The sequence below is a fragment of the Buteo buteo genome, chromosome 8, assembly GCF_964188355.1.
Source record: "Buteo buteo chromosome 8, bButBut1.hap1.1, whole genome shotgun sequence".
Taxonomy (NCBI): Eukaryota; Metazoa; Chordata; class Aves; order Accipitriformes; family Accipitridae; genus Buteo; species Buteo buteo.
In genome coordinates, this window is record NC_134178.1 from 35,096,964 (window position 1) to 35,109,428 (window position 12,465).

Consider the following 12,465-nt stretch of genomic DNA (forward strand, 5'->3'; position numbering starts at 1 on the left):
TACATCTTACAAATCAAGATGGGGTGTGAATTAACCACAAATATGAGCTCCATGTGAACTACTAATTTGGTCCCGGCTGGTTCCCAAGCTCAGTTAAAACTCAGGCAACAACAAATACGGGTTTGAGTGCACGGCTGTGTCAGATAGATGCTTCATATAGCTTTCAGCATTCAGAACTCCAACTGTTATTTTCCAACTCAAACAGCTGAAAGACTGGAGCTGCTGAAGAATGAAAACAATCACTTTAAGAGTAAAAATAAATAATTTAATGCACAGTAAAATTGTCAGATTACTCCTTAAATAAACTAGTAATATTAGAAAAAGGAAAACACAATTTCCCATAACATATTTCTCACAATACAAAAGTTTTCTTAAAATAAATTTGTCTATCCAACAGTACTAACATTTACACTGGCTATAAACAAATGACAAGAAGCTACACTTTACTAACATGGTAGTGAACCCATTCCATTCTGCGTAAAGTTAATGCTTGATTTTTAATTTTCATATTATAGCCAGTTATAGCTATAACTCATGCCATGGTGACCTACATGGCCTGCTTCAGCACCTTGCTCTTGGCATTGGTCTGTCTCATCTGATCTCTTGTCAATGAGAACAACTATTTGCTGCCTTATTAAGGCAAACATCTTGCACCTGTTCATTTTTATCCCCACTGCTGTGACAGGGAGTATAATTAAGGGTATAGACTAGATTCTCTTTGAATTTACAAATGCGGGTCAAATAGCTGTCTATTCACTAGTACCAGTATCTAATTTTTTAAAGCAAACAGCTAATTTGACCCTTGAAAGATTCCTGTGGCATTCAGATGCGTTAGTGAACAAAACATGTTTCTTCCTGATGTTTCTTCCTTCATATCCATTTCACATTACAGAAGAGAAAAATAGAAGAGATACCACCTTATCCAGGAAGACTGTAGGATGAACAAAGGAATGATGAGAGTTGAAGCTCACTTAAGAAGCTAGCGTAAAGGTCTTCATGTAATTAAAGAAAATAGAGAGGATAGTTAATTTTTCAGGCAGTTTTATGAGAAAAGAACAATGGGGAAACATGGCATATGAAGTTAGCAGGGAAAAAAGTAACAGACATGAGCATGGGTGAAAGTGAGCATTAAGGATGAAGCTGTGCAGATAATCTTGGATAAGACAAGATAAGAAGAAAGGACCCATGTGTAAGACTGCTTTTAAAGCTCATGCAGAGAATCCAGATTTAATCGTAAGGCAAGACAAAGCAGAGGTTTCAAAGTCAACAAAGCATGTATCAGACCAGATACGTGATTTTCACAAGAGTGAAATGGGTTATTGAGATATCAAGACAATAAAGAAGGAGGTAGCGGTGTTATAGGAGCATAACACTGTTATACCACATTTTCCATTTACAATATTGCATCACAGACAGTATTTACAGGACAACATCTTTAGAAGTGTTTCTACCGAACAAATAGCTCCCTGACTTAGTATTACTAATAGGTAGGAGAAGCCATCTCTTCTAGGTGGTAAGGAAGATGAGGAGTATTTCCGTCACTTTTCTGAAAGTTAAAACAGTACTTTGTTAGCATTAAAATGAAACTTTAGTTAGATCTTTCAGCATATTTTTTCTTATCCCTTTTACGATGCATTTTCTATGAATCCTGTCAATATATAAGGAACAAAATGATGCTGAGAATTGGAACTCATGACTTGTTGCTCTCTTGTCCCTTGATAAGAGTACCAAGAAAAGTCAATATAAGTTAATCACAAATCTTACTTATATACACTGTATGGTGATTTGTTAGCCTAGAATTATTCTGAAAGCATGTAGGTGTGCTTCAGTAAGTTGGGGGTGGGGGGAAGCAGCTCCATGCATTGTTTTCAGTAAAACTGCGAAGCGCATAGGACTTTTATACTGACATTTCAATCAAGGAAAATCTAAATGCATTAGAATCACTACCTAGTCACTGGTAGTCATTGGAATCACTACCTAGAAAACCTGGAAGAATGAACATTTGGTTCCTTTAAAAGGTCTCTCTGTGCATAATAAATTTTCCCAAAAAACTCTGAAAAGACAAAAATCTGGAGGCTTTTTCATCCTTGACCATGAGAAAAAAAACCAAAACAAACTAACCAGAACCCATATAAATTCACTACCAAATTACTTATCCTGTTTTACTTGGATTAAAATTTGTTTTATAAGCATTCAGACATGAATATTGAATGAGGAGAAACATTCTTAATTATTTGGCTCCCCATTATAGTACACACACATATGAGAAGATTTTCTTTGTATGCACAAAATGCAAGAGGAGATCTGAAAAGTTTGGTTGGAGTCTGTAGCTAACCAGTCTTGCCACTACTCCCTTTCTCAACAGAGGACCAAACAGTGAATCCTAGATTATAAACTAAGCATAGCAAGATTTTCTTGAAGACTGAATATTTTACAATTTTCATAATACTGTTGTGCAAAATATATTTACTAACAAATCTCAACACCTTTCCAGAAAGGTTTCCCTCCTTTCAAGTAAATAATTCTGCTTTGTAAAGAAACAATCTCTCTAGTATACAGCACTTACATGTTAATGTGAGAGAAGTTGGGTCAAGCATTAACCTGTTACATTCAGATGTCCCAGGATTAAAAGTATCATCTTCATCATAAATATTTTGACGTAAAACGTTCCTTATAAAATCTGGGTTCATTATGTTTTCCATAAACCCCTCTGTTGATGGTGGTACAGAAAATTCTAGCTGATAAAATACAGTGGAGCTTTCGTTACTGAAAAACAAACAAAGTCAAGTTTGAATGCCTTCATGTCCCCACTGGATCTTTTCTTTTTTTGAGAAGACTGAATTTTCATATCAATGTTGGCCTGGATTTTTTTTAAGCTTGTTCTAGAGAAAAGCATTATAAAAGACGACTGCCATCAAATATTCTGGTTTCCTTCTCCCCCTCCCTTCTCAGAACAGCTCTTGACATTAACAGAAACTGGGCACATACCTGAAGCCAACCTGAGACGTTTTCAAACGCACAAAGGGCAATTGGACACGTGTCCTAATGGGGTGAGGCTTTCAGCCCTCGTGCTTCACAAGTACGTAAGGATAAGAGGTCCTACAATACCTCATGCATAGGTTAGCTGAGAACCTGCAGAAAGATTTGCTTTCCTGCTAGCGGTACGTGGGGCCACCCAGCTGTGCTCCTAACTCAGCGCTGGAGTGGGTTACGCAAACCACCAAACTGGAGTCTATCTCTGGACTTGCCATTGTTTGTGGTCTGCCAAATCCACTGACTACAATTTGACAGTTACATTTGGTACTCACAGAATTCAAAACATCAAAAAAGTAGTTGGATGGGTTAAAAGACAAGGAGACACAGAGAGAGAAAAAGGCATAGAGACAGACACACATACAAAGCTGGGGTGCAGGGGGGAATCAGCTAGTCAATACGTATGCAGAACTACACCTTTGTACTCGATGGTCTAAATCATAATTTTTACCCGTCAGGCTAAGGAGCTACAGCTCACGCACTGAGCAGAGCCTGCATGTCCAAGGCTGGCGGTGCAGGGGAGCACGTTCCCCGAAGTGCCCTCAGGACTGCCCCTTGCCGCAGCCCAAGGGGGCTCTCCCTCTGTCCTTGCTCGCTCAAGGGCCTTGGGACTTTGCAAATCTACTTCCTTTGATTTCCTCCCGCCTTTCTAATCCCTTTTGTAACAGTGCTTTTTCAGAAGTCCTTGGGGAAGCTCTCTGACCTCCTTCCCTTGCCTCTCTGCTATCTCTCCATGGCAGGACCACGCTGCAGCTGATTGCTCCAGCCACACTTCTCCCTCCGCTGCTCAGCCTCCCTCCTGTCATAAATGTGTGGTATCTCCATAAATTAAAACTTTACAGTCTCAAACACAGTAAACTCCTTAGCCTTCCCCTAGTGCCAGTTTCTGCCGAGAGTGAGATCCTCCCTCTGTTCCAGCTTGAGGCTTTCTCTTGCCTCTGCAAGGCAGGCCTGGATGCTTTTCCCCTTCTTCCCACCACTGCTACTCCTCTGGCTCCACCAGCCTTCAGTGACTGAGTTTCTCCTTCACGTGTAAGCATCTCCCACCCAGGCTAGCCTAGCCTCCACTCTGCCACCTGCTGTGCCTCTTACTCCTCTTCCACCAGTCTCTCCAACATGCTGCTGCTGCTTTGAGATTTGCTCCTGTTGTCCAAAATAAAGGAAGGGGGAAAAGCGGTCCAAACAAACCAGCAATGCAATATTACTGTTTTGGGTCTCATGACTTCTACGTCCCTGTTGCCTTTAGCTCTTTTGGGAACAAAACAGTTCTCCCCTTCCAGTGAACCCTGTTTTATTTCTTTAAGGCTCTTTAAGCTGTGTCAATCTCAAGTGGTTCCAGCAGCTCGTTCTCCTTTTAACAAATATCCTTGAATTTGTTTATTAAGGGCTGCACTTGGGACCAAAGATAACAGAGACAATAACAACAGCAACAAAATGTTACTATCATTATATATTATTAACGGCACTTGCCATTTACACCAGAAGATCCTTTGGCAGGTTTTCGCTACCTATACGTGTAACTTTCCTCCAAAAAAACTATTTTTCACAGATTTAAATGTTATGCATGTTTACATAGGCACATGTATGTCTCATCAAAAGCCCAAAATTTTCAGATAGTTTTGGTGACAGAAATTGCTCACCTGAAGTAAACCACCTGAGCTGACCTAAAGTAGCGTCCTAGAGCTGGAGATGAACTGTAGACATCTGTTAACTTGGAGAGAAAAAAGAAAAGAAAAAGAAAAAAAAAAATTCTTCCATTCAGTCTCTTTTCCCCATAAAAGAAAGTACAACAAATCATTCTTACAAGGTGTTTTAAGGGGCATAAACACAGGTGCTGAAGGCCTAATATCAGCAAATATCTGCCCTGGAAAAGGTACACAATCCCTTTTAGCTTGACAGACAAGTTAATCTGTGTGTTTGAGTAGTTACTATATTACCTTAACACAATGGAGGCATTCAGGGTGAATTAAAAGTATGTGCTTGTGTTGTCATGTCCAATTTACATTGTTTGGCTTGGGTTTTTATTAGTACCAAAAAGCCTTTCTACTCTTACTTGGTAGAGTGAAGGGTCTCTCTGCTGAGACTCCCTTTCCACAATAAACTTAAATCAGCACTGCCATGCTGGCTGAGCTTATTTCAGCCATAACTCAGAGCTGTGATGGCTCAATAGAAATGGCAGTTACAAACCCAGGCTGCCTTCTTGTACTTACAGGAGAATGCAACACACAGGATTTTTAGCCAGCATTGGGTTTAGATCACCTTCACAGGCCCCTCCTAACCTAAGTTATTCAATGATTCCATGAAAAAGGCGAAGACTATGTCCCAACCATTACTCAAACTTGGGGAAAAAAAATCAGGCGGTTTTTTTTTTTTAATCAATTTAAACTGTGTGCTTAAAAGCAGACAATTCTTTTTTTCTAGATCAGAACTTAAAATTATACTAGAAAAAGTACAACTCAGAATTTTTTGTGGACTTGCAAATGACTGAGTTGCTACACAAAGAAACAGAAACTTCTTGTAAGGGAAAACACTGTATGTCTGTTACAAGCAGAATCAGCTTTGCCAAGAACCACATCAACACATACCCTCTTAGTAATGTCTTCAGAGAAAAGGTGTGGGAGACCACACATTAACTCCAATGTTCCCGAAAAATTGCAACGATTTCCACTACCTAGTAGCGCATCAGCATCCCAATAGTCATCTTCATCTGTGTAAACATCTAATATTCAAAAGGAGATAGAAAGGTGAGGGAAAAGTTCCAGTTAGTAGAAGTATTGAAAAAAAACCCAACAAAACCCTCTTGGCTTTCTCCAGGGTGGCTTTCTCACAAGTTTCGTAGGTAGTGACTGATTCAAAGTGACAGAAAGAAAGTGCAAGTCAGCTGAAGAAAAGTGACAGCACATGGAGGTCAATCACCTGCCCCATTAGTGAAAGTCAGCTGCTTTGGGAGCCTGACAGGCACTGACACCACACGAGGGGATGGAAGTGATCCACTGCACTTGTTGTAATGTCATGAGCATCATTTCCATCCTCATCCCCAACTCTGTTCTCAAAACATTTTCTCACTTAGCTACAAACTGGAATTGCCATCTGATTAGGATACAAATTGCTTGCTGCCTGCTAAAATAAAAGCTTTCACTTCCACTGCTCAACATACCACCCTCTGCAGTCAGCATCCCAGTCCCTTCAGCAGTTTACAGAAGGCGTTTGAAGGATGCTACTGTTCAATTTGTGCTATATTAGATTGTACATATTGTACATTTGTATTAGAGGATGAATCAAGAGTGAAATACTTACTAGAATAAAGAAATAGGCTGATGACAATGACCAGGAAGAATACTAGAAAAATTGTAGTTATAACCATCCATAGTTCACACTTCCAGAAAACTACATTCCTGCATGATTTCCAGTGATCTCTCTCCTGGTTATAAAAGGAAAGGGTATATTGGTTAGAGAAATAAGGCAGGAAAAGATATTGAAGCATGTGTCTCCTGTCACACTTAGAAACAAAAACCCCACACAGGTGGGAGAGTCTCACTGGTAAGCAATGCCCTACACCAGGGGTTCCCACCCTTAACTACTGCTGCAGGTGGGAACATAGACCTGCAGAAGGCAAAGGACATTCACAGACAAGCTATTACTTGAAAGACACATGTATCATTTCCCATTTGTGCAGAATTTCCAACTCCTGAATTGCCCATAAAGTTAAGGTGCTACAAAGGTGCTTTCATAGCTTCCAAATTTTTTGAAACTACACCAATTTGATTTGCATGTTCCACAAACTGTCCTTTTAATGTTTGCCATCTCTCCCGACCAAAAAGGCGTCTGTGGAGGAATTTCCAGAATCATTCAACTCCACATTGATGATATCAATCTGCATAGCTCCTGGGTGCCAGCACCCAAAGGAATTGGACCACTACTAATTAGATACTATTGCATTAAAAACCACCTTAAAATAATTGGGACTTTTACAGCTGGCTCCCTGTTTCTTCAGAAGATTGGAAACTTGAAGGCTGTTGAGTACATTTAACAGAAAGTTTATTACAAGTCTCACCTGTTCTAGGAGATCACAAGGAAACTCTTCAAAGCAATTGTGCATGCGTGTACATTCATATAGGAGAGAAAGGACAATAGTTGCCTTTCATTGAATTTTTTAATAAGATTTAAGACTATGGCAGAAGTTAGTCTCTTAATTAGTTACCCCAGCAGTACTAATATTAAAAAAAACACCTCCAACTGTTTTGTTCCACAGCCAGAAGACTGAAGGAAGGGCATGAATTCATAAGTAGACCATGCTGTCTTTTTAATTCCTCCTCCTCCCCATCTACCACAAACCCAGCAGTAAGCTCCATCCCCTTTTTCACATCAGTACCAGGCAAGGAAAAGCACACGCTGTAGGTTGTCTGGGCCGCACACGTGCAGGTTGGCAGGAATCAGCTGCTGGCTGGAGGCACTAACCCAGGTTACCTTCCTTTACTTTTTGAACTTTCTAAGAACCCAGCATAATAGAAAGCCTTTCACTGAATTTAACTGACATCCACCAGCTCGTTTAAAGCTTCTTTGGGGGTGGCAGATGAACGGGGAGAGAAAACAGACACCCACAGAAAGATCTTGCAAGAGTCATTTCTCCAGGAGTGGGGGCAGAGAAAGGGGAAGCCCTCTCTGCAGACACCCCTGCATGAAGAGCTTTGCTTTGGTGGGGAATGAAGGGCAAAGGCTGAATATGGATTCACTTACAGCATGCTTTCAGGTGTGATCATGTTTACGTATGTATATTTTTTATTTAATTTTTAAAATGTATTAGAAGAATGAAGCTTCAGTTTAATACTTGACACTAGCATATCATTTTGTATCTGAAAAAGTAAAAAAGCCACTAACTACTGCCTAGAGTGCAACTATGACATCAGCCATAGTGACATCAGTTGAGACAGACATCTCTCAAGCCCAAGTTTTGATTGAGCCACATTATTTAGACCATCACAAAAGTGTAATGCTTAATCACTCCTAGCAAACTGGCTTGATCTCAAGTAAACATTCAGCTCCCCAACTACCCCAACACCCTCTGGCCGTTACCCATAAACATCGTAAGACTGCTAGAGGGAGTAACAGCAGAAAAAATTCCTCCCCAGTGGGCAGGGCAGTTTTTCTGGTTAACCTGCCACCTGAGCAGTAAGCAGAGCATGATAATTTTCCAGCAGTCCCTATAGGACAAGAAGCCAATTACCAGAATCAGCAGAAATACAGTCCAGATGAAAACTCAGTTCTGGGAAGGGGAAGGCTAAACAGAAACTTAAGGGTGAAGTTTCTCAAGAGAGCCAAGTGGATCTAGCTCACCCCTGCCTCTCCTCCACCCTCTCCTGTTCCTCTTCGCACCTCCCTAGAACTTGTCTGACCCTGCAGCAAGCTGATTCAGCTTACCAGGCCAGAGGAGAAGTAACTGGCCCCCAATATAGCAGAGTCAATGGGGTTTTTGCCCAGCCAGTGGAATGAATCGGCCCACGGAGGTATCAGCGGGGCTCACGCAAGGAAGCAGTAGCTGGTGCTGTGCCAGGAGTGGGAAGGGAGGGCTGGTGTGACTAATACGGACGAGCTCTCAGGAGGGCTCGGCCATCCGTACGGAAAAGTGGGAAACTTTTTAGCTCTGCCACAGATAGCCCCTCTACTCTGGAGTAAGTAATGAAAATCATTGTACCACAGTCGCCTGTAAGTATATATTACTCCTCTGCCAGCATTAGTCTGTTCCATAGCTTTAAGCTAGACGCTGGGAGCTATCTGTCCGGACTCACATGCTGGTCTTAACTGAGGCTTTGGGGTACCCTATTCATACAAATTCAAATTGTTAGCAACTGCAAATTACTTAAAGATAAAGAGAGAGCGAATCCAGCATGGTCTGTTGCAGGACAACCTATTTTTGTTTTGGCAGCGCTGTTTTCTGATTAATTTGTTCTGAAAGGAAGTCTGTTTTTAATATGGGTTTCAAATTTTCTCCTTTCTGGTTTTGAGCTCAATCCCACTGACAGCACATGAGAAGAGAAAGCAAAACTGGGAGTACCAATTACAACTTTATTTCCTAAGTTAAAGTTCATAAACAGCCAAGTACACAAAATAAAAGCTTAAAATCCCACTCCAGTATTAGAATACTTCATTGAGAAGAAAAGAAATACATTTAACAGGTTTTCAGCTGTTACTTTCAAGTCAATAACCTTTCTCTCTCCCTCAAACAACAAATTAAACCTCCTTTACAAGATGTTCCTGCAAAGTGTCATTTCTCTTGCTGTGTGGTATTTTCCCCAACAGCAAACATCAAGAGAGCAAGTGAGATTCCTACCTTTCTCGGTTGAGAATTTAGAGGCTTGTCTTGCTCAGCCTCACTTTCCTCCACGTTACTTTGCTGTAATTCAATAATCTCATGCTCCTGACCAGAGCTTTGCCTTTTCGCAGCTTCTGTCTCTGCGCGAGGACCTCTGTGTCTGAAACAAGCACGGAGGCAATTCATTTCCTTCTGGTTTCAGCTGCAGTTATGGTGAGTAACAGTTCTGGTATAAGGCTGGAGATAGTAACAGGGAGAGCCAGGATAAGTTTTCACAGGGGTGATCTCAAAACACTGATAAATAAGGGGAATTACTTGTAAGGACAAATAACGTCATCTGCACTAGCTGCAGTGAAAGGGGAGGCAGAGGAAGTATCGATTTGCTTAGTTGTCAGAACTACAGCGCTCAGCTATGCAATACTAGGTTTTCCAGTTTGACTACCTGACTGTACCAGCCCTTGACAAGCAGGTGACTAAACCTTCAGCAATGTTGTCATTTGCTGTGGCAATTTTGAGAGAAACTGGATTGCTTTCCCTGCTGCTGTCAGCAGAACCTGTAAAATACTATTGCTGTTATCTGCACAGCTAAACAAACAGATGTGGTTCTGAGCAGCACAAATTGAGTAAAGGATCACATAGATTGTGGTTTGGTTAGGCTGTGAAGGGAACTTATAACATCCATCAGCACTTCTAATTTTAGTTTCCCTGTATAGCCAATAAAGAAATGAACACTACTGACCTCTATGCCGTGAATTGTCCTCGTTCTAGCTTTTATGCAGCCTAAAATCACATCTGGTGTTAAAGAACCATTTATGTCTATTCACACACTATCCAACCTAAACCTGAAAAGCTCCTTCCATGCAAAAAAACAGAAGGACAGATCTGAAAAGAAGAGGAAGTTGGCCTTCAATTTCAGCCTGTGCTCTACAGGGCATGTTTTTATGAAGCAAATCATGGTGTGAGTTGAGGTCTGGTCTGCACTAGCTTCCCGCATGAACTCTCCCACACTACTTAGAGTCAATCATAAAAACTTACCACAGCTGGGGGCTGATTCCTCCCCCCACCTCCCCAGTATCCTTCATCCTACCTCCTCTCATTTCGCCTGTTCTGATTCCATCCTCGTGTTTCTCCTTCCTCCCCACAGAACGTCTCTCCCTCTCTGGACCAAAAGGGTCGGGCAGGCAGCCAGTAACTGCACTCTTGCTCACTCTCTTGTCCCAGCACAGAGAAGATTATGCATTAAGAGGAAAACAAAGCCTCTCTCTCCAGCTCCCTCCTCTGCTGGCTGAGTATCCACTCACAGCACTGCTCCGTTTTCCTGCCAAATACTGAGGATGCTCCCCCCACCCCCCCATTTTCTCTTTGTGCAACTCATTTGGAGCACCCCCGGGGGTTTCAATTCCCCATGTCACGTCACAGCTATCCAGGCAAAGGCACTCCATGAAGCTGAGCACACGGCTTGGTTTCATTCAGCAAATAAAAAGAAATACAAATTGCATACCCCACCTTTTGGTTCTGGAGAATCCTTAAAACTCCGGAGGACTGAGGATGAAGCTGAACAGTCATCAAGATCAAAAAGTGCGTCTGGATCCACAAAATTTTACCTGGGACATCTTCATGAGAAAAGCCTTTACCTGCTGTTTCTCAGTACTCCTGCTGAGATGAGCTTCATTTATTTCATTTCCACTCACAGTAAAAGACCTTACCTTCCTACTGAATTTTCTGAAACCAAAACAGGTTTGTTGTTTTTTTTTAAGTCAACTGAGTTAATGATTATGGATCTCGCCCTGCAAAAGCCAAAGTCCTTTTATTTACATGTGTGAAGGAGCTCCTTACAAAGTCTTGAGTTTCTTTCGTCTGGTGATCTGACTTCCACACTTGGTGCCTTTCTTGCACGTGAAGTAACTGACCCTTCTGACGCATGGACCTCAGAAACTTAAAAAAAAGGGAAGTTGAGAACTGATCTGAACTTTCTGGCCTAGGTTTTTATCTAAAACAGAACAGCAGGAAAACTGTTTTCTTCCATAGCGAAGGCATCTCTGGTTTCAATATAAGGAAAAGAAGCTTGTGCCCTTAAATGTTCACTTTAGTAAAATGGACAAGTTAGGCTCAGCTTTACAAAAAGAGGAAACTCCAAGGTACAAATGCAGTTCTGATTGCACCTGGGAATTAGAGCTTCAGAGGCACAATCAAAGAAATAAAACATAGCCACTTGCATTTTTAGCATGTGTTTATTGAAAAGGAAGATGTGAATGACTGACTAGACATTAAAGATACTACCATCCCACCCCCCCAAATATAAGCTTGGAGTATAGCTTATGTAGTAAGTTTGACACGAGCATTGTGGGGAGGAAAATGCCCAACACTAATGCAAGAAAGGAAGGAAAAGCAGTATCGGTGTTAGACACAGGAATCTCACTGTATGCAGATTACAGTGCTAGCTCATTCCAACATTTTCCCCACATGCTACCAATGTGGGTCTAAAACTAAACGAGGATCGCATATTTATGTACTGTTGAATAAAAGTATGCTGTGTGGACAGCAATGACTGGTATTCAAATTGCCACCTTCATTATTTTATTTTTATACATTAAAGGTGAAAGCTAAACACTTCCAAACACTGAGCACAATTTTAAGACCATCTAGACATATCTTCTATTAAACTGAATACCAGCATTCTTAAGTACCATAAACAGCTTTGGAAATCTTAAATCAGCTAGATTTGGGCTGATTGACTCATAAGGAGATTATAATTATTAAAGCTAGATTTACTGCTAGAGTTAAAGGAATGTGGCTGTCATCTCCTCTTCTATTGTCTTTGACCCCAAGGATGCATCCAACCACATAAACCCCTTTTCCTTTTGTGTCCCTTTCAATGTAGTGTGGCCATGTGAACGCAGCCCGGGAAAAGATACAAAACAAAAATCCTGACCCTGAAACCCTGCTTGCTGCAGACCAAGGACATCAGGAAAAGCAGTGCAAACCCACCAGGAGCATGCTAAAAATTCACAAAGCGTGCCGGACCCAGAGCTGGGGAAATACACTTGTAACATATTGCAAACATCAGACCCTACAGCTATGTTCAAATTGTAAAGAGAATGTAAGCAAGCACTAAAGTTTCC

General features: G+C 41.2%; 1 protein-coding gene across 3 annotated transcripts; it reads right to left on the reverse strand.

Annotated features, from left to right (window-relative positions):
* Window positions 1-259: 259 nt before the first annotated feature.
* On the reverse strand, window positions 260-11,198 carry C8H3orf52 (chromosome 8 C3orf52 homolog). Of its 3 annotated transcripts, none has more exons than XM_075034088.1 (7): window positions 10,850-11,198; window positions 9,362-9,580; window positions 6,331-6,454; window positions 5,619-5,752; window positions 4,674-4,744; window positions 2,567-2,766; window positions 260-1,546 (listed from the first exon to the last, which is right to left on the reverse strand). In XM_075034088.1, coding segments are annotated over exons 2-7 (699 nt in total). In that variant the 5' UTR covers window positions 9,530-9,580; window positions 10,850-11,198; the 3' UTR covers window positions 260-1,544. The 3 variants fall into 3 exon arrangements, with proteins under 3 accessions (XP_074890189.1, XP_074890188.1, XP_074890190.1); XM_075034087.1 differs by lacking the exon at window positions 10,850-11,198 and adding an exon at window positions 10,431-10,566; XM_075034089.1 differs by lacking the exon at window positions 10,850-11,198 and adding an exon at window positions 10,379-10,401.
* Window positions 11,199-12,465: the final 1,267 nt, after the last annotated feature.